This window comes from Cryptococcus neoformans, chromosome 1 (assembly GCF_000091045.1).
Source record: "Cryptococcus neoformans var. neoformans JEC21 chromosome 1, complete sequence".
Classification (NCBI taxonomy): Eukaryota; Fungi; Basidiomycota; class Tremellomycetes; order Tremellales; family Cryptococcaceae; genus Cryptococcus; species Cryptococcus deneoformans.
The window spans coordinates 1,533,681-1,553,326 of record NC_006670.1 but is presented as its reverse complement, the minus strand read 5'-3'; the positions used below and the strand labels follow the sequence as shown (position 1 = coordinate 1,553,326).

Below are 19,646 nucleotides of genomic sequence, written 5' to 3'. Positions count from 1 at the left end.
TCTTCTCTTCTCTTTCTAGCAGCATCACTGCAGCAAAGGGCAAGGCCCCAATCAGCTCTTCACTCCAACCGGCTGACTTCACTGGCCATTACGCAATATAATTTGCATCCCACTGGGCCCATTAAGGATGCGTAGGTATATCTCGTGCTGTGGATGCACCGCATTTGTGGTCTTCTCCAATTAGAAGACCTTATTAATTGACGAAAGATACTTGAGTTCGAGTGGCTCGCGCTACTTGTATCCAAGCATTGTCAAATTACGCGAATGGCAGATATATGGTGTCTCGCAAATAATATGTTTACATCAAGGTTATGCTGTACTTATTTACAAGACTTCCTATCCTATGCTAACAGATTTTGACTAACCCTTCAAAATGACAAGTATTTTTACCAGTTTTTGATTTGATAGATTACTTTCTGCTTGAATGACATCGACTTGTATTGTTGCTCTTCTTCCGTTTCTTCATTCAGATCGTGGAACTCTCGAGCGCCAGTAGTAAGGTCCATCTCCCACATCTTGACCGCCTTAGTTTTTCGGATCACTAGATAGATTCGTCAAGGACTAACTATCGTTACCTATCCTCAGCACTTACCCTTGAAACCAATATAAGCAAAGACATAGATCGGGATACCGATGTAATTGGTGATGAATGACTTGTAGTCCCAAGGCATAAAACCGTCAAAGCCCTTGAAGAAGCAAACGAGACAGGTAAGAAATAAGGAGCAGTAGGTGAAGTATGGCTGAAAAGGAGACTTGTAAGGAAGAGAGTCTCGTGAGATGCCTTGGGCTTTCATTCCGCGCATGAAGGCAACGTGGGAAGAGAGGATGGAGATCTAAAGTACGTCAATTCCGTATCTTTCCATGCTATCTAGCCACTCTTACCCAAGTAAGTCCACCAAAGATTGTGACAGAGTTGACAAAGTAATTGAATACAGAAAGCGCATCGCTGCTGGCAACAAGATACGCCAAACCCATGAACATGGCGGTAAAAATGAAAGCTACCCAGGGGACACCTCGGCTAGTACACTTGGTAAAAATGCGGGGCATACTTCCGTCCTTGGCCATACCGTAGAGTGTTCGAGAGGCAATGTACTGATCAGAGTTGGCGGCGGAGATGGTGAAAATCAAGATGCTGTGACTGGGCGTGGGTAATGTCTCGAGAAGATGGGCAGGAAAACTTACCAAGCGTTTATTATAGCGGGCAGAACCTTGATACCCGCAGACTCAATAGCGACAACGAAAGGAGATGCGCTAGCACCACCCGAGGTACCCTTCTTCGCAGCTTGGGCAAGCAAAGGCGAGGAAGAATCAACGATCATACCGACTAGGAGTGAGGAGAGGACATAGAAGAAAATGATACGGAGAAAAGTTTTACGAATAGCAGAGGGGACAGTTTTTCGTGGGTTCTAAGCGTACAATCAGCTGCCATTTTGCAAGAACAAATTCGAGGGACTGTTTACCTTTGCCTCGCCAACAGTGACACCAATCAATTCGGTACCTATGTACGCAAAAAGCGCCAAAACCAAAGCATTCACAAATCCCAGAAACTTTCCCAAATCACCCGTCGCCTTGTACGCTTTAAATGCCCTCCCGTGCTCCCAGTACCTAAATCCAATCCTTTCTTGTCCTGGCACTCCTCCAAGGTCAATTATGAGTGCCAACAAGATCAAGCCAGTGAGCGTGATGATCTTGGTGAAGGATAACCAAAACTCAATCTCGCCAAACCACTTGACACCGAGACAGTTGATGGCAATGACGAATACGATAAAAATAGTTACCCAGGCGGCGCCGTTGATGGAGTCATTCCAATAACGGATGACGAGGGAACCAGCGACAATCTGGTTAGGGGAAATGATAAGGTACTGGAAGTTTTCTAGTCAGTTGCGACGATCTGCGTAGTACGAACGAGATCAACAAACTTTACAAAGATAGACAAGGGCAGTACAAAAGCCGAAAGCGGGATCGACACATCGAGTGGCGTGACCAGCAAAACCCTTTTTAGATGGATACTTTGTTGACATTTCACCTAGGGCCATCTAGCAACGAATCAGCACTGTAAGTCGAAAGATAGCACTCAGGACGCCCAAAACGCACCATCACGCCACAGCAGACTGTACCCATGACCACATACGAGATGAATAAGCTGGCTGGGCCTGACCTGGCAAGACTCGTGCCGGATCCAATAACCAAACCCGTCCCTACCCTTTGGTAAGCCACCTCTTCTCTCGGGCATGGCTTCGGTCGATCACTCACCAATGGCACCCCCGAGGGCAATCATTGACAGTTGTCGAGGTGACAAAGCCCTATGAGTCTCCTCTTCTCTTGGAATGACATTCTCACTTCCATCGTTGGGGTAGACAATCGCTTCGCCTTGGTAGACGTGAGGCCCAGAGTCCTTCTCCGCTGATGACTTCTCATAGGGCAACGAACAATCGGCGCGCTCGATACTCATGCCTTGATACTTGTAATTGCGAATATAAAGTGATGGCAGAAATGGGGCAGAAAAATTGACGAGTCTTCATTCCCCTTTTTCTGCGGCAGAAAAGGGCTTTTGCTCTATACTTTATTTTCCAACATTTTGCGTTGGCGAGCTGGCTACCTGCTGACCATGGCTTATAATTTCGCGGGGCCAGATCTGACCGCTCAGGAAAGGAAGACCAACAGCAATTATCATTACAACCCATGTACCTGATTCCAGGAAGAGGTTTAAAGTAAAATAGCGTGAACAATAGTTTCGACACGTCGGTATTCCCGCCGGCTGGTGAGCGCACGCTGGGCAAAAGTCCACTATAAACATGTCACTTGATGCCAGGCACCAGCTTGGCACAACGTTATCTATCACCGCGTGGAGTTGGATTAGATCTTTACTTTTATTTAAGCGAACGCATCGCTAATTTTTTGATCGGTTATTCCATTACCGACGGCCCATTAGAGCTCTCAGTTGTAGACTTTTTTTGATCCTTGCGTTGCTCACCGCTTTTCCAGGGTCGTCGAAGCATGATGTGAGGTTTGATCATCGACGAAAGAAGAAGCCTGCTGGAAGAAGAAGATCCAGCAGTGTATTTTTATATTCATTTCAAATTGACTATTTAGAACAACATCACTATCGAACTAAACAAACTAATCAATATTCCAGTCACATGGTGCATTCATCTTTTCTTTTAGTTGAATGGGGGAAGGAGCGCGAGGCTGTAAAGGTGAGGCATCATATACGGCATGTAGTATATTTATATAAAGTTTAGGCTCACCCTCTTCTTGCCGTTCTCATATATTTATGGATCCCTTTTTTCCGAGCAGCCAGCAGATTAATAATGAATGGCCCATATCAATCTAATTTGGTAAATCTCATATCCATCTTGAATCAAATGTCACTGATCGCGATGGCAAAAGATACATAATTCTCAAACTGTACAGTTGCCATCTGACATAGAAGATTAAAAGAGAGCTACCCCTCCGAAAAATGCAAAGCCACTGATGACAAGCAGGCCCACCCCACCGATCGCCCGACTATTGGTCTGAACTTCTACAATCCTCTTCCTTCCGGCAGAGATCAGAGTTGACGCATTCGTAATGGTCACAATCTGGGATATACGACAAAGCGTCAACATCTCTCGTTGAGTTTCCTTGTTCCTCGTCGCCTTGGCTGAACGAGGCAGGAATAATAGGGAAACGGAATGAGATTGTTGGACTCACCGGTATCCCTGAAGTATCATTACCAGAGTAAGCCCAACCCGTCGCCCCAGAAGAAGCAGTGTCATATGCGCAGCTGATATTGACACTCTTGATGGTGTTCCAGAAATACCCGTTGAACAGGTAGTCACTGTTTGTCCAATCGATGTAGCCCCCCGCCCAGTCGATAGTGCCCTGGGCATTGTCGTCCGTGCCGGCGGGCCAAATGGAGATTTGAACACGAGATGGAGTGGAGGGGAATTTACTGCATGAATGTCAGATCTACAAGTATTTGTTCTATACTGCTTTGTTATGAGGTGAGTGAGACGCTTGGCTTACTATTGTGTCCCGTCTTCAGAAATGGTATCTATCTTCCTGACTGTACGGACCAGTAACCCATCAATACTCCAACTGATGTAACTCTCTTGCCAGTCAATCTGTCATTGAGTCAGTCGAACGCTACGTTACTCCATCAATACCTACAGTGTAGGTGTGAAAGTTGGTAGCTGTATCGGAAGACACCGAGCTGGAAGCACCCTCCGTCGCCGAGTCTATTAATCAGCTAATTATTTCGGCATTTGCTGCTCACAGTTTGCGACACCCAAGAACCAATAGTTTGTTTGCACCATATCGGTATTAGACCCAGGCCATTCCCAATCTATTTCATCCTTGACATCAGACATTGTGATTGCTGCTGTCACCACACCGGCCCATTTTGACGTCTGCAAAGTAAAGTCGATAGTTCCGTAGTGGATGTAACGGGTACTAGATATCTTGGAGCCAGTGTTGTTCTGGGTTAGGATAAGACGAGCTCCATCATTATCCGATGAAGCGACCAGGGATCCCGTATTAACTGACAGGTTTTAGCACAGCCTTAAGCAGACATTTTCGTTCGTACTCACCGACCCAATCGTACGCTGTGGCATTACCGTCGTATAGAGATGCATTCAGTTGAACTCTGCTAAGGTCAGTAAATTCTGTCTTGAAGGAGGTACAGATAGGATTTGGCCGGCATGAAGTGACTTCGTGGGAGTCTGTTTCCTGTGAGCTACATCATCACTCATAGATATGCTATTTTGACTTACATAGCGGCTCGCAACCTCCCAAACAGTAGCTGCCTGTTCCACAGTACCCGTACTCTGAACAGCAAGGTGCTGCAGATGGGCATAGGTTGGTAGTGTTGCAAGTTTGGGCTGCAGCGTTTGGCAAGAGGGCGATGATGAGTGTGGTGGTGAATGCGAACAAAGGGATGTTGAGGCGTATCATCGTGTTGGTGACTGAGAAGAGCGCTGCGAATTAGAAAGATTATCTATTGGATTTGTAAAAGCATAGAACACAGATGAAAAGAGGCAGTGGGGTGTCAGCAATGGCGAAAGGATGTCTCGGTGCGGGTTTGGGAAAGGCCAATGCGGGTTTGAGAGAGGCCAGTGCGCCGTGTGGGGTGTGGGGTGTGGGAATGGGAGCGGTGTGAGATGCGCCGAACCACGGATGACATGAAGGATCATGACACGTGGCCTGCAGCTGGGAAGGATATGCATAGGAACTCGCTGATGCAAGCCTATATGCTCTCGATCCCACATATGGGCGGGCAAATACACCTTGGTCGCATCCGTCTCCTTCCTTGATTCTTCTGTGACGACCTTACGTAATTAGCCAAATCAGGTAGAACAACCCGGAAGCTAATTTATAGATGAGGGCGTGCATGATGGGCAACATACCGCAGTGCGTCATGACGCTGTGACTTTTGAGTAGCGCTGTAAATAGACATCAACATTCAGCCTTGATGGCGATGTACATATCAAACAGCTATAAAACTGGCGGTCCTCATGAGTTACACAGAACGCCACCAGATACAGCCTCACTCTTCGTACATCCTCCATTCCCACCGCTCGCCCCATCCCTTTTTCACCCCTACAAACCTTTCATTCACTGACTCCCAAACTGGAGCAAAAGCCGGAAGCTGGTCATCGAGAAGAGCACGAAAAGGCAGATATGCCCCAAAACAGGCCAACATCCACTATGTGAGGCATGAGAAGCCTGAAGAAGAAAAAGGTCAAGTTGAAGACGACAAGAGCAAAGAGAAGAAGGTAACCGTGGAGCAAATGGAACAGATGGCTGTTGCAAGGATACGGAGAACAGAGGATATCAGGCTTCGTCCTCACTTCAAGGCGGACGTGAGCTTTTGGGTTGCGGTGTCGTTTACTCTAGGATCCGCCGTATGGGTCATAAATGGTATGTACCTACGACTTGTCGGTAGCGAAAAGCTAACGCCACGCAGCATTCCTCGTGTGGCTTCCATTACTTAGACCAAGATTAGATACAGACACAGTTTCACGTACTGCATCAGCCACGGCGTTTATCGGAGGGACGATATTTGAGCTAGGCTCGTATCTGATGGTCATAGAGGCTTTAGATCGGTGAGTCTGATGCGTCCTGCTGATGGAAAGTGAGGCTGAAGGGTTGTTAGAGGACGAGAAATCAACTTTGGTACAGCTATTGGACAATTATTATCTCACCGAAGACATACTCCTCATTATGCAACTATGGATTCTTCAACCCTAATGAAACCATCTAATGAGCTCACATATGCTAGCCCCAACCTTCGAAAGTCTCAGCAGGAAATAAAAGACGGAATAACGAGAGGCGCAAAGAAGTTTATATGGTGGGGAAGACCTATGTGGCATGATATGGGATACATGGCTGTGAGTCTATTCGATTAAGACTCTTAAAGCTGACAGTACATCTTAGGCAATCATCCAGCTTTTTGCAGCAACTGTGTTCTGGGTTTCAACCTTGTAAATGGACAAACTGCATTGTATACATGAGACTGACCAGCAATAGGACCGGTTTGCCAGGTGTAATTCCAGGGTATGCCTCAGGGGGAGGATCTACCGCTATCGTTGATGTCTTTTTTTGGACCCCTCAAGGTGTGCTACATCTCTTGGTTGGTCGACAAAAGCTAAATCAAACAGTTGTCGGCGGCTCAGGCTTCATTGTATCCTCCCTCATCCTCATGATTGAAGTTCAAAAACATTGGTGGTTACCAAACATCACAGATATCGGTTGGTGGGGTATGTCTTCCCAATGTTTTCCCCCTTGCTAACCCGCTAACTTTTACTTGAAGTTGCTTTCTGGAACCTGATTGGAGCCATCGGTTTTACCCTATGCGGTGCACTTGGCTACTCTTCCGCTTCGGGAGTGGAGTATGAATCTGATCTTGCAACGTTTTGGGGAAGTTGGGCGTTTTTAATTGGCAGTGTAATTCAAGTTGGGGAAGCCGTATGGAGAGAGCCCACTGATAGGGGAGACGGCGGAGGAAACAGTGGTGGAGGGAGCAATGGTGGAGGGGAGCGAGAAGCGGAGAATGCTGCGCTGTGTCGGTAAGAATTTTGAGAAAACTTAGGATGTATATCGTAATTGTAAGAAATACTCGGAAATTTACCCAAGTGATGAGAGAGAAAGCTTCAAAAGGATAGGTCTCCCTTTAGAGAAGGGAAGAGGGGAGGGCTTGGGAAGGATACAAAGCAGAGAGACGCCCGCCCAGTCATTCTCTGGATGAGTTTGCACATTTAAAATACAGCTACTGAATATTTTTGTCAGGTAAAGTGTCATCCTTGGAAGAGGAGGCAGCTATTTAAATACTTAGAGATAAGATTGTAAGGGTTTTCAAAAGAGAAACTGAGGCAGTAAGCTGCATGAGACATGATGAGGTCAGATAAAGTGTTGTTCAATCATGTTTTTGTGGTTGAAGGCCCGACGTCCTCAATGCCGACGTGACCGTTGTTGGTGTACGGTGGGGTCAGCAGGACGCACGATGCATGAAGCAGCATCGCTTGCTTATGGGCTGGAAATGTGCACTCTGTATGGCAGTCCAGAATCTGTAGTAGTACATCATGATGTGTTGTTGTCTGATGAGATTAGATAAATTATGGTGCTGCTGTTGCCGCTCCATTGCCCATGCCGTCATAATAGACCATAGGAGGGCGTCGCAACCCTGTATCTGAACAACCGGAAAGAAAAGCTTTTTGCGCTTTTACAGGCCACTGATCCCGCTCAGGATACATAGTCAGGGACTCACACTGATGATGAAAGGGAATTAAAAGGCGGATGAAGGGATGTCGCACTCCTTGTGCCTATTCCCATATTTCTCCATTTCCAAACCCAAAAAACATCCGCATCGTAAGACGTTTTCCCCACCAAACACATTCAAAATTCCATCATCCTTCTCATCACCATTATCACCTCCAACCGTTGGGCCACCCTTACACAGACTGTGCCATTGGGAACGACAGACATCCCGGCACGTCTTTTGTGCTCACTACGCCGGTTGCTCTTTATAACCACGACGCAGCAGTGCGATAGATACTTTTTAACACGAAACTCTATTTCTTCTTCTTTTCTTCCTCTAACGCTCGACCAATATTGAGCAGGGGCAAGGGATCTAGCAGTCTCCTAAAGCACTGCAAGACACCAAGTAACTCTTCTATTTGTCGCTGGCAGTCAATCCTGATTTCGAACAAGTGGTGAGGTCTCGTCCCTCACAGTCGATGCCCCTGCATAGCTCCGAAGTGCAGCAAGCATCGGGTGGGAAATTATCATACATCATTGGTATCTCCGCCTGAGCCATCCCGCTACTTTTGCCTTCTTTTTTGACATAACTTATCGCAGTAAGTAAACAACCAGTACTGGTTCAACCGTGGGATAAACAACATTACGGCATTCTCAAAGCGCGGCCCCGCTAACCCTGCACCTCAGCAAAATGACATCCCTAATTCCTTCTCCAACATCTTTTCTCAACGCAACAGCAGCCCTCATCGCTCCCAGTCCTATCACCAAGTCTCGATCACCACTTACACCTACAGAAGGCGCTCCGCTGTCTGGTGACGCTGCATTAATACCTAATAAGTATCTCAGCGAGAAACGCGACGAAGACACAGGGTATCCACCGTCCCCTTTGAAAACCGCGAGTCAAGCCCAAACAACCTCTTTGAATCCCCATCCATCCCGGTCTGTGCCCTCAGAAATCCCCTCGCTCGTACGAAGTCCCCCTTCAACATTGCTGGATGCCCCAGCACGAGCAGCAATGAGTCTGCCCAACTGCCAAACTGCTGCCGCCCAGGCCCGAGCAGTGAGAGGCGGAGAGGTCAAGACGCCAGAATATGAAGTGGACGAGGATGTATATTCGAGAGCAGAAGATGTGCCTCTTTTGGCACCAATCCCATTACGGCCAAGCCTGTCGCGTGCTTCCTCTGCCGCGTCTACCGCTTCAAACAGAGGTATCTTGAGGCGAATATTTATAGACCGGTCGACGACTCCCTCACAACACCTCACCCGGCCGACCTTCCCGCCTCCATCATTATCAACGTATTCGCCTATGTCTCCCGCTCCTCTTTCACTCTGGGCAAAACTCAATTTGCTGTTCATCCAAACTACGTCAATTATATTATCGACCTACTTTCTTGTTCTTGTCGTGCTGTGGGCGGTTGCTGCGGAAGTGGCAAAATGTTTACCAAAATGGATTTGGCCAGAGAGACCAAGGAAGTTTCCATGGGATGATGAGGAATATTGGAAAAAGGAGGGAAAGACGGTCAGTAAAGATCCCGCGTTTTATGCAAAGCAAGTGGGGATGGACATTGAGCATCAGACTGTGGAGACGGAAGATGGCTATTATTTAAAGTGAGTTTACCTTTTGAAACCTGCGCTAACCGATAGGATGCACCGTGTTATCGATCCCGACGCCCAAACACACTCTGACGGTCGAGGCGGTTTCCCCGTCCTTATCCTTCACGGTCTATTTCAATCCTCGGGGTCATTTGTCACATCTGAAGACCGATCTCTTGCGTTCTGGTTAGCCAGAGAGGGGAAGTATCAGGTCTATCTTGGAAATACAAGAGGAGTGTTCGATATGGGCCACCGAACCTTCAGCCGGAACGACCCGAGATTCTGGGGTAAGTCTAAACAGTTTGTGATTAAAGCTGACCTGTACAAGACTGGACGATTAGAGAACTTGCAATGTACGACCTCCCTGCGCTCGTTGAACACGTCTGTCGAGAAACTGGGTACGACAAGATTGCATTCATCGGCCATTCTCAAGGCAACGGTCTCGCGTTCATCTCTCTCTCCCTCGGAATGTGCCCCTCCCTCGGCTCAAAGCTTTCTGTATTCATCGCGCTCGCCCCCGCCGTGTATGCGGGGACTCTCACTACCGGGTTCCCATTCACAACGCTAAACAAGATGGATTGGCCGACGTGGAAAAGGTTTTTCGGTGTACTCGATTTCATACCGCTAATGAGGTGGGCATACGACTATGCTCCGCCGAGTATGTTTGCGTCGCTGGGTTACATTATGTTTGCGTTTTTGTTCAGCTGGACGGATACCAACTGGTGCGTGGGGAAATGACTATGTAATCCCACTAGCCTGAAGGAACTAATCAAACTTGTATATATAGGCTTCATCGGCGCAAAACGAAAATGTTCCGCTTTACACCTACCCCCGTCTCCTCCGCCTCCATCTTCTGGTGGTGCGGCAAAGGCGGTTTTGCCGACCGTAAATGCACTTTGGATGACTCCCTCCCACGATGGTTCGACAAGCGTTTCCCTGCACTGTCAATATACCATGGTGGAAGGGATTTTTTGGTTTTTGCCGATCCGTTGTTGGAGAGGCTGAAGGAGAAGGAGAAGGATGTGAAGGTGATCAAGGTGACAAAGCTGGAGGATAGTGAGCACTGTGATTTCTATTGGGCGGCCGAGGCGGTTGAGTGGGCGTACTTGTCGTTTTTGGGTGAGTCCCGGTTTCTCTAACTGCTCTTGATCTTTTCTCTTTACTTCTGCCACACCATTTTTGTCGTCGCAGACTACAGAAAAACTGACTACCAATGTCCAATCTAGATGATATCGAGAGCACAAGACCACGATATCCGGATGAACCCGAAGCTCCCAAGGGTGGGACAGAGACTAACATGTCTTAAGCACGGTTAGCCATTCACATGAGCGCGGGAAGCAGATTATGGATTGCAAGTAACATTGATGGCCTTAGAAGGTCATAAGCGATCAGAGAAACCATGAGCGATTAGAGAAAGAGGGTCCTACGAGAAAAGATATACACGAGTGTGAAATGAGCGAAAACAGTTGTTCCTGCATGTCTTTCTAGTGTTGTTTTTACATGATCTAAAGAAAAAGAGTGATAGATATGAGATGTATAATGGCTGATAAGCATGATTTTATCGTATGACAGCCGCAAATTACGCAGTAAAACCGTTACTGATCTTGACGGCGTGAGAAGGCGATGATTGAAAGATACTGGCGGGTCGCATGCCATGATAATGTAGAGAGAGGGAAGAGGATGAAAATGGGGACAGGGTTGTCAAATCCGAAAGGCGAACCCCACGACGAATTTACTGTCCCCCAGCACGTTGCTTGTTGGTGAACCCTTCCAATCCCTTTGCGACGTCTTCCTTCAACTGTGAGACCGGACCGCAAATCAGCCATTGCATTTTCCACACATCAAACATTACAATTTCTCCTTCTCAGCAGCGCTGGCCTTCATCGACGCTTTCTGAGAGGATAAAAAAAGGTGCGACGTACCTTGTCAGAAACAGCTCCGTTATCCGCAAAGTAAGTCAAAATGAGTTGCTTGCCGATCCAGGGGTCGTTGAGTTTACCGAGGATTGTACCCTACCCGAGAGATGGCACATCAGTATTACTGATCAAATGCTAATGATGTGAAAGAAAGAGCATGGGCTTTTGCGAAAAAAAAAGGGAACTGGAAGAACAGGGAAGGACGACCTACTTCGAATTCAACTACGATGCCCCCTTCAGGAGGACGAAGGAGTGTGACGGATTTACCCTTGTGAACTGTTTGAGCAGGGAAGAACGTCTTAAGGGTCTGGATGGCTTCGGTGATTCTCTGTCAAAATATATAATCAGCTTTGAGGTATCAAGAACCGCATAGGCGCAGAAGTCGCGAGAGTGCATAAAAGGGTCTGCCATACAACTTCATCCGCTTCTGAGAGAGCGCCCTTGGCTCGTTCAAGTTTCTGTCGACCGATCAAGGCTCGGGTGAAGGCGTCCCGAAGATGCTATTGGGCGGCTATGTGTCAGCGGAATTTCCAGAATAGAGGAGAGAGACGTACGCCGAAATCGGTGTTCCTGTTAGGGACTATTACGATGTCAGTCGCCCTGCATGTTTGCTTAGAGACGCAAAGGGATGAAGAGAATGACATACCGATCCGAACGGCACATGCGATACGCTGGTCGAGCAAGTTGGCCATAAGGGCTTCGCCGGAAAGTTGCGGGGCGGCAGTCTCGCCGGCGGGAGAAGGGGAAGGGGCAGTGAGGAGATGCTGGGCGGTGAACGTCTGGATCGGGGATGAAGGTCAACGTATGGCGACAGAGAGAGGGGAGCAGGGATACATGGACTCACGGCCCATCCGGGAATATGGTGGAGACACCTGGTCGCGCCGTCTTGCAAGTAGAAGCCGGCGCTGTAGACCTTGATTTTCAGGAACGAGACTTTGCGTACGCCGAGTCCGACGAGGGTAAGGGTCGGAGAGGGAGTGGCGAGGGGAAGCGAGAGGGGGAACTCGATTGAGGTCTCGGGATCAACCCGGAAGACAGGCTGGGGGTGCGAGTGGGCGTGCACGAGAAGCGGGTTCTCCCACCGCCCAAGCCTGACTGATTCGGCCCCCGCGTACAGGAGGGTGCCCCCCACTGCCGCAGCGAGGTAGGGGGCGGCGTGGACCGGACGGAGAGAGCGGAGAATTGCAAACAGGCGTGCAGTTCGAGGCGGCATCGTGGGGGAGAGGAAGCGCACTGTAGCACACAGCGAGCATCGTCGAGAAGACATGAACAACCACAACAACAGAAAAAAACGTCCACCCGCCGGGTATCGCCGCCAGGAACAGCCACACCACGCACGCCAATCTCAGCTGGCGCGACAACCACCCTTATCTGATACTGCACAAGCATCAACATCTCCACCAAAAAACACAAGGCATGTCACTCCAAGGCCAGCTCACCACCATCCCCTGCGGGCCCTTCTTCTATCCAGTTTTCACTTCCGGTGACCTCACAGCCACCCGCGCTGTCGTCTTCATCGGCGGTCTCACAAACGGCCTCGGCGCAGTGCCCTTCACTTATCCCTTGAGCGATGCCCTAGGAAAAGCCGGGTGGAAACTGTAAGCAGGTCAGGAGAAATGGAAGAAGGCTAATGGTCCAAGGATTCAATTCCACTGGAGCTCAGCATACGGTGGCTACGGCACAGGTAGCTTGGACCGGGATCGAGAAGAAATGCAGGCCTTGGTCAAGTACTTGAAGACGACCGGCGGTAACTACTTGCTGTTTCTTTGCACCCCAGCTGCACTCTCTGACATGGTACAGGCTTATCCAAAGTTATTATCATGGGTCACTCGACAGGCTCCCAAAACGTCATGCACTACCTCTCCTCTTCCATCAATAACGACCCGGCCTACCACGTCGACGGCGGGATCATGCAAGCGCCTGTCTCTGACAGAGAAGTCTGTGCCAAAGATAAGCCATACTGCGACTACCTTTCCTTAGCAGAGGAGATGGTCAAAAAGGGAAGGGGGCATGAAATCATGCCGGACGAGTTTTGCAAGAAGGCAGGATTTGGAGGGGTCGAGATGAAGATGACGGCGTATAGGCTCTGGAGTCTGATGGGCGTTGGGTCAGTCATCCTCTACCAACTCTTCTTTATACATCAAATTTGCAAAGCTAAACTGTATGTAGTGGCGACGATGACTATTTCTCCGCCGACATCCCTCTCGAGCCCACCCAGCCATATGTCCATTCCCTCTCTACCTCCTTTGGTGCACTCACTGCCCCAGCGTTAGCTCTCTTCTCTGAAAAAGATGCCGAATGGATCGTTGCACGCCCAGAAGACCTTCTTCCGAAGTGGGCAGATGCCGCTAATGGAAAACTGGAATGGCGCATTATTAAAGGGGCATCGCACGATGTAAACGAAAAGGAGGCTCAGGCGGTGCTTTGTGAAGATGTGTTGAGTTGGTTGAGAAAGTTTGAGTAGAGTGCCGTTTATTGGGTACTCACTTAAAAAGGTTTATTATTGCATGATTTTGTAGGTATATTATGCAGAGCTGAAAGCAGATAGGGCCATTGACCTGGCGACGACCTGACGACAGAATATTGGCAACCAACAAAATGAACATCACCAGATCCTTGCTTTTGGCCTTTCGTGGTGGTAGACAGTCACGTATCCACGAGTGCATGATATCTAGTGGACAAACAATGGGCAAATCCCCCCTTCAAGGCAAAGGTATTCTAGATGACTTTGTTGTCATCTATTGAATTCGTCGTCAAGCACGACTACGGTGGAAAATTATGGATCGTCCCAAAGTTGAAGACTGATTATTGAAAAAGCTTGCCTGTTTTTTATGTTTCCTGTAGAACGCCATTGCACTGACCGACCCATATTGACGCGCATGAAATTAAGCATGTATGAAAGGAGCATGAAAACCTTTTCAACTCCCCTTGTACCCCCAGTTGGATGAGTTCACGAAGGGGACAATTACAAGTGCCAAAAGGAACTGATTTTCAGAATCTTCCCAAAGTGGGTAATAATCCAGCCAAGGATGGGCTTCCTTTGTGGTCTCCTTCCAAACTGACTGCTGATAACAGAGGCCGGAAGCTAGTATATGAATCACCCTTGAGCGATCTTTTGAGCAGGCTATGTCTTCAACTCAAGAATTAATTTCCTTTCATCATACCCTATCAAAAGCTACCTGGCGGACGAGGGACACCCTGGCCATATAACACACCTTGTCAAGATGATCAATACGTTCTTTATCACTCTTCTATTCTCTCATGGTACGTTCCCCTTATCTTTTCTATTTGAATGACGTTTTTCAAAAGCTATCCGATCAGTGGGATGACTTATGACTATAAGCAGCTTTGACATGGACGCAAGCAATACCTACACTGTCACATCCGCCGACCGTCTGGAAGCGTGATGGTGCGCCTCTTTTTGGAGCGAGCGGGATGCCGAGCAGGGATGATATTGGACAACGTGAGCCTCCTCCGTTATACGCTCCATCGTCAGTATTCATAACTCGTCTTACTCACAGCCTTATAACAGATGAAGGAGATTGTGGCTGGCTCTCATCTATGGCAGCAATCACCACGATTTCACCTTTTTTCGTCAAATCTAAATTCGCTTACTCTAGCTCATCCGATCAGAGCGTCACCGACGTCAGAGTCACCATCTTCACCGATGACGCTTCCCTTACTGCCCAAGTCGTCCCTGTGACATACCATTCCCAACTGATAAACAACGATAACGAAGATACCTCTACTGCATGGTGGCCGGGTGCATACGATTCTGCTGCCGTGTATTCTGGTACACTTCCGTCGACAAATGGTTCGCTTAATCCTGTAGGAGTAACCAATGCGTTGCAGATTTTGACGGGAAAAGAGGCGGCGTGGAAGTTCAAGGGAGATCTGGGGGATGAAGCTTGGGAAGTGCTGAACAAGGGGACGAAAACACCGGTGGTACTCCAGACCTTACCTACCGGCGCGGTAGATCTTGTAGGGGGCCATGCTTATGCAGTTCTGAATACATCAATCGCAGTGAATGGAACCAAGATGTAAGCGCATCTACCTCATAGATGGTCGATATACGTTATATTGACGTTCGGCCGTTTAGGGTGGCATTGTTCAATCCCTGGGGAGATGATGTAGTCTACACATACGATACCGCGATGAACGACTGTTACCTCCTCGCTTGGCTGAAAAATAACGATACTCTCAAATCGACAGAGTCTTCTTCTTCTTCCTCCTCCCCTCCATCATCCCCCCTCGTCGATTCTGGCACGTTCTGCTCCGAAACTGACAACGGCGTTTCAACATCGACGTCGGCAGAATCTCGAAGCCAATCAGTCCGGACCCTAAACTACAAAGATACTTCCTCTTCGATTTCTTCAAGCTTTGACCCGACACTTACCTCAGCACCTGAAGGGGTTGAAGAGAATATAGTGTGGGTAACAGAGATGGTGGTGATAACCAAATTTGTGTATGATTGACCGAAAATCTTCGGGCTGGTCCTAGTGTTAGGTACTAGGTATCGTGCAAAGGATGGTTCAACTTGCCTGGATTAGATGTGACACTGCAAGGTACGGAATGTGATACCTATCTACTTAACTTCAGCTAGTGTCGGTACAACATGGGATATGGACAAATCTATAGCAGCAGATCGTCAGTCGTCAACATCGCGGAGGGGGGGAACAGGGAGGAGACTCAGGATTCCCGACGGAAAAAATATGCATGCTGAGAATCCTTTTATCTTTTACATCATGTAACCGAACCGTCCGTTCATAATACTCAATTTACGACAATGTTGGTGGCCTCATATCGTTTTTCGCTGCCATTTTTAGTCGTCGTACAAACCGTCAACTAATCAGCAGTCCGTCCAGTCATGACAAGATAGTATTTCGCCGATTTTTCCCACAACTGACCACCACCATTTTTAGCGGCGGGCGGTTTAATAATAATTGTTTTTCGGCGATTTTTTCGTCAATTATCACTGATAACGGCAACATATTCTTATCGTTTCCGAGATACGACTCCGTCCATCGTTATCAATGAAAACAATGGGAGAAGGATACTGACAAGTTGTCGAGCGAACAAGGAGAATGGTCCCCAAGCGTTATCCTGGCACAATTTCAAAACCGAATCGAGCCGACGAAGAGTGTTCATAGTGGGTGTTCCTATCACCTAAGATACGCTTTCGAACTGGACGTACATCTTAGGTACATGCATGCTTCCTACGCGATGATAATAAACCCATAAATGCCCAAATAACTAGATGTGATGCCGTCGCCAGCATGTCATTCTCCATCCTCTATTCTTCCAACTACAGACTTCACCTTGGTCAACACCTCATCCCATTCCTTCTCCCTATCCGATAGCCAGGTGATGGCACCTCCAGCCCCGATACTTAATCCTATTCATGGTCGAGTTCAGTCAGTCCCGTTACATAAGTTTGCCAATATGAGACTAGATTAACATACGATTATCCTCGACTACGATCGTACGAATGACAACACTGAGATCTGTGACTCCATCGACAGAAAAGTAACCCAAAGCACCTGATAACAAGACGTTTATGTCAGTATACACAATTGCCTGAGAACGTGTTAGAATTGATAGCTTACCGGAGTATACGCCCCTTCGCTGATGGTTCTCAAACTCATCCAAAAGCTGTACTGACCTCAACTTCGGTGCACCCGTCATGGAACCTATCAATAGCATTGAACCTGATCAGCAATCTGTCAAGCTAGTTTTTATCTAGATACATACCAGGCGGGAAACATCTTTTGACAGCTTCCACACTCCCAACATTATCTGCCAACGTGCCTTGCACTGTTGTCACTAGGTTATGCACCCCATAGGATTCAAGAGCGATAAGTTTTGGAACGGTGACTGTTGACGGGATACAACATGAGAGTAAATCGGATCGGATAAGATCAACAATCTGAACAACAAAATCACTTTATATTAGTATTTTCCTTTTGTAAAGCTGAGGACAAGAGGGGATTTGACTGACCATGAGGTTTTCTGCCCGTTCTTTGACATCTTCAACCAATTCTCTCCCTCTTCGCTCATCCTCCCTTCTCCCTTCCTGTTTGCACTCCACCGAGCCTGGGTTTTCTCCCCCACACCCGATGCCAGGTCGACATATACATTGGTCTTCCTTGACTCTCGCTCTCGTTCCCTTGATGGGCATCATCTCCACTTGTCTGGAGGAGTTGATTTTCAAGAACCGTTCAGGAGAACTTGAGAGGATGGTGATACCCTGTGTTCCTGAGCTGCCATGTAATGAAGAGGTTGAGAGGGCGGGGAAACTCATATAGGTAGAGTAATAGGCGGGGTTGAATTTCCGAAGGTGCAAGTACAGAGCGAAAGGATCGAAAGATGAAGGGGTGGAGGAAAAGGAAGTGGTGAGGGTAAGCTCGTAACTCTCCCCTTGGCGAATGGCCTCGCGACATGAGTCAATTTGTTTTTGATAGGCGTCGCTTGAGCTGGAGGGATGGAACCTGGGTAACGGGGAGGATGTGAACGATTCACCCCTAGCGTCGAGGACGTTTGACACAGATTGAACGTAGTTTTCCCATTCATCCTGGGTGGTTCCGAGGATGATGCCTTCCTTTTGCAACCAGCGCAACATGTCACAACCTTCGATCCCACTGAGTTGATCTGCATCTTGTCTGACCACACCCCTCGCTACCCATTCTCCCTTGGGGGTTCTTTCTAAGAATCGATCCGTCCATCCCCAACAGGCATCTACCTTTTCCTCGCCCTCTCCCCTTTTCCGTCTTCGATAACCCGTAAGGCTCTCCTCCTTCATCTCATACGCAAACCAGCCTACCCAACCTCCTCTCCAGCCGCTTATTCGTGGTTCTATGGCAGAATGGAGATTACGGGTTATGGCTTCTTGCCCGGCGGAGAACCACTCCCAAAAGGTGATATCTTCAGAGAGAGGGAGAATGCTAGGAGTGGATCCCGCTCGGTGAAGTGTGACAGTACGAGTGGTGAGAGAGTATGTGAGAAGGAAAGACGGGGAAGCGAGTGAAGAAGTAGTTGGGCGAGTAGGCTGCAAAAGTCAATGAAAATCCATTGCTTGGAGGGGTTATGAAGACCTACTGTCTGCCCGTCAAGCCATATCTCTGCTACAGCTTTCTCCATTTTTCTTGGCGGCTCCCTCACGAGACGCTGGAATACATCCTCCGTGGTTAAACCTCTGCCCAATCCATCAAACGCCTTGCTCACTTTCTCGAGCTTTGATGAAGAGACTAACGTAGTGAGTGATGGGTCATGGGATGCGGTTTTTGATCCAACCTTGACAACACGATATGCGCAGGAAGAGACGATCGAGGGAAGAAGGTTAGGGTAGGACTTAGGTTGATTATTGATTTTGTGGACCTCGTCCAAAAAAGAAACGAGTAGCGATGAGCCACAGGTAGAAGAGATTGACTGTAAGTGTTATAAGTGATGGTATCACTTCGACGACCGAAAGCTTACCTCTGGATGGTATTGTACACCCCATATGGGGTACAGTCGATGCCTCAGTCCTTGGATACTAGCTGGTCGATCAAGTGAAGGAATGGACCATGCTGTCACCTCAAGATCCTGAGGAAGAGCTAGAGATATCGAGATATCAGCAAGGTATATCGATTAGAAGAGGAGTGATCTGACATACTCATCGGGTCTACTGTTAAACTATTGTAAACGACCACATCAAACTGGGTTTCACCACCAGCTTTCCACAAAGGAGAGGCGAAGAGCCCAATGGGAGGTTGTACCGGAGCGACAGGAATGACATGCCCGTGGGTGATTTTGGGAGTGTTAATGATCTTTACAGGGCGTTAGTAAGGTCACATATATGGGGGCAACCTGGTAGATACCTTCCCACCAAAGGCTACGCCGATCGCTTGATGACCGAGGCAGACTCCGAGGATTGGGAGCGGATGTAGACGCAGCAGCTGGAGAGCAAAACCTATGTCCTGCGGGATGGTTAGGGATAAAGGCGGAGGACGGAGAGGTCGCTCACTGCTGGGTTATCGGGGCGGCCTGGCCCGGGGGAGAGAATGACACAATCGATGTTGGGGAGGACAAGGCGCTGAAACTCGTCCCTACACGGCATTAGAAGCGGTCAGAGGCTGGAGAAGGGGGCGGGGCCTCACCACGTGTACTCGTCCGCTTTCACCACCACGAGTTTTTCCAGCACGTCGGCGTCCGCGTAGGTGCGGGTGAGCAGGGTGACCAGGTTGTTGGTGTCTGCGGAAGTGAGCCGGCGCCACATGCTCCACCATGTACTACTCACATGAATCATAGTAGTCTAGCACGAGCGTCCGGGGCAGCGGTGGAGGCTCCATCGTCACTCTCTGCGCCAAGAATCTCGACGAAAAACAATTCGGAAAAACAGAAGATACTCACTAACTTCTAAAA

General features: G+C 48.3%; 8 protein-coding genes across 8 annotated transcripts; 4 read left to right on the top strand and 4 right to left on the bottom strand.

The window, feature by feature from the left end:
• Nucleotides 1-281: 281 nt before the first annotated feature.
• On the bottom strand, nt 282-2,554 carry CNA05800 (amino acid transporter, putative). Its single transcript, XM_566899.2, has 8 exons — nt 2,254-2,554; nt 2,095-2,198; nt 1,920-2,036; nt 1,461-1,862; nt 1,183-1,406; nt 883-1,132; nt 593-833; nt 282-541 (listed from the first exon to the last, which is right to left on the bottom strand). The coding sequence occupies exons 1-8, from the start codon at nt 2,450-2,452 to the stop codon at nt 387-389; spliced, it is 1,692 nt and encodes a 563-aa protein (XP_566899.1). The 5' UTR covers nt 2,453-2,554; the 3' UTR covers nt 282-386.
• Nucleotides 2,555-3,397: 843 nt separating this feature from the next.
• On the bottom strand, nt 3,398-5,230 carry CNA05790 (cell wall organization and biogenesis-related protein, putative). Its single transcript, XM_566898.2, has 7 exons — nt 4,755-5,230; nt 4,572-4,703; nt 4,259-4,522; nt 4,153-4,220; nt 4,009-4,106; nt 3,694-3,934; nt 3,398-3,581 (listed from the first exon to the last, which is right to left on the bottom strand). Exons 1-7 carry the CDS (start codon nt 4,933-4,935, stop codon nt 3,435-3,437), a joined length of 1,131 nt encoding a protein of 376 aa, XP_566898.1. The 5' UTR covers nt 4,936-5,230; the 3' UTR covers nt 3,398-3,434.
• A 181-nt stretch (nt 5,231-5,411) lies between these two features.
• CNA05780 (expressed protein) lies at nt 5,412-7,130 on the top strand. Its single transcript, XM_024656318.1, has 7 exons — nt 5,412-5,901; nt 5,948-6,086; nt 6,137-6,371; nt 6,418-6,464; nt 6,511-6,596; nt 6,642-6,740; nt 6,794-7,130. Exons 1-7 carry the CDS (start codon nt 5,496-5,498, stop codon nt 7,051-7,053), a joined length of 1,272 nt encoding a protein of 423 aa, XP_024512076.1. The 5' UTR covers nt 5,412-5,495; the 3' UTR covers nt 7,054-7,130.
• A 679-nt stretch (nt 7,131-7,809) lies between these two features.
• On the top strand, nt 7,810-10,841 carry CNA05760 (lipid particle protein, putative). The gene is made up of 6 exons (XM_566896.2): nt 7,810-8,336; nt 8,425-9,345; nt 9,382-9,617; nt 9,659-10,052; nt 10,118-10,449; nt 10,557-10,841. The coding sequence occupies exons 2-6, from the start codon at nt 8,429-8,431 to the stop codon at nt 10,634-10,636; spliced, it is 1,959 nt and encodes a 652-aa protein (XP_566896.1). The 5' UTR covers nt 7,810-8,336; nt 8,425-8,428; the 3' UTR covers nt 10,637-10,841.
• CNA05750 (expressed protein) lies at nt 10,269-12,485 on the bottom strand. The gene is made up of 9 exons (XM_024656317.1): nt 12,091-12,485; nt 11,893-12,025; nt 11,801-11,826; nt 11,660-11,746; nt 11,458-11,574; nt 11,253-11,342; nt 10,758-11,128; nt 10,437-10,699; nt 10,269-10,376 (listed from the first exon to the last, which is right to left on the bottom strand). The coding sequence occupies exons 1-7, from the start codon at nt 12,457-12,459 to the stop codon at nt 11,063-11,065; spliced, it is 888 nt and encodes a 295-aa protein (XP_024511949.1). The 5' UTR covers nt 12,460-12,485; the 3' UTR covers nt 10,269-10,376; nt 10,437-10,699; nt 10,758-11,062.
• A 90-nt stretch (nt 12,486-12,575) lies between these two features.
• Nucleotides 12,576-13,920, top strand: CNA05740 (conserved hypothetical protein). The gene is made up of 5 exons (XM_024656316.1): nt 12,576-12,844; nt 12,887-12,993; nt 13,047-13,353; nt 13,416-13,761; nt 13,826-13,920. The coding sequence occupies exons 1-4, from the start codon at nt 12,663-12,665 to the stop codon at nt 13,708-13,710; spliced, it is 891 nt and encodes a 296-aa protein (XP_024511948.1). The 5' UTR covers nt 12,576-12,662; the 3' UTR covers nt 13,711-13,761; nt 13,826-13,920.
• A 190-nt stretch (nt 13,921-14,110) lies between these two features.
• On the top strand, nt 14,111-15,965 carry CNA05735 (hypothetical protein). Its single transcript, XM_024656101.1, has 5 exons — nt 14,111-14,253; nt 14,322-14,510; nt 14,593-14,709; nt 14,779-15,286; nt 15,346-15,965. Exons 2-5 carry the CDS (start codon nt 14,471-14,473, stop codon nt 15,719-15,721), a joined length of 1,041 nt encoding a protein of 346 aa, XP_024514173.1. The 5' UTR covers nt 14,111-14,253; nt 14,322-14,470; the 3' UTR covers nt 15,722-15,965.
• A 448-nt stretch (nt 15,966-16,413) lies between these two features.
• On the bottom strand, nt 16,414-19,604 carry CNA05730 (4-amino-4-deoxychorismate synthase, putative). Its single transcript, XM_566893.2, has 12 exons — nt 19,522-19,604; nt 19,382-19,475; nt 19,249-19,330; nt 19,103-19,201; nt 18,898-19,051; nt 18,720-18,838; nt 18,342-18,671; nt 17,245-18,291; nt 16,998-17,172; nt 16,853-16,936; nt 16,709-16,786; nt 16,414-16,641 (listed from the first exon to the last, which is right to left on the bottom strand). The coding sequence occupies exons 1-12, from the start codon at nt 19,571-19,573 to the stop codon at nt 16,526-16,528; spliced, it is 2,430 nt and encodes an 809-aa protein (XP_566893.1). The 5' UTR covers nt 19,574-19,604; the 3' UTR covers nt 16,414-16,525.
• Between the last annotated feature and the right edge of the window lie 42 nt (nt 19,605-19,646).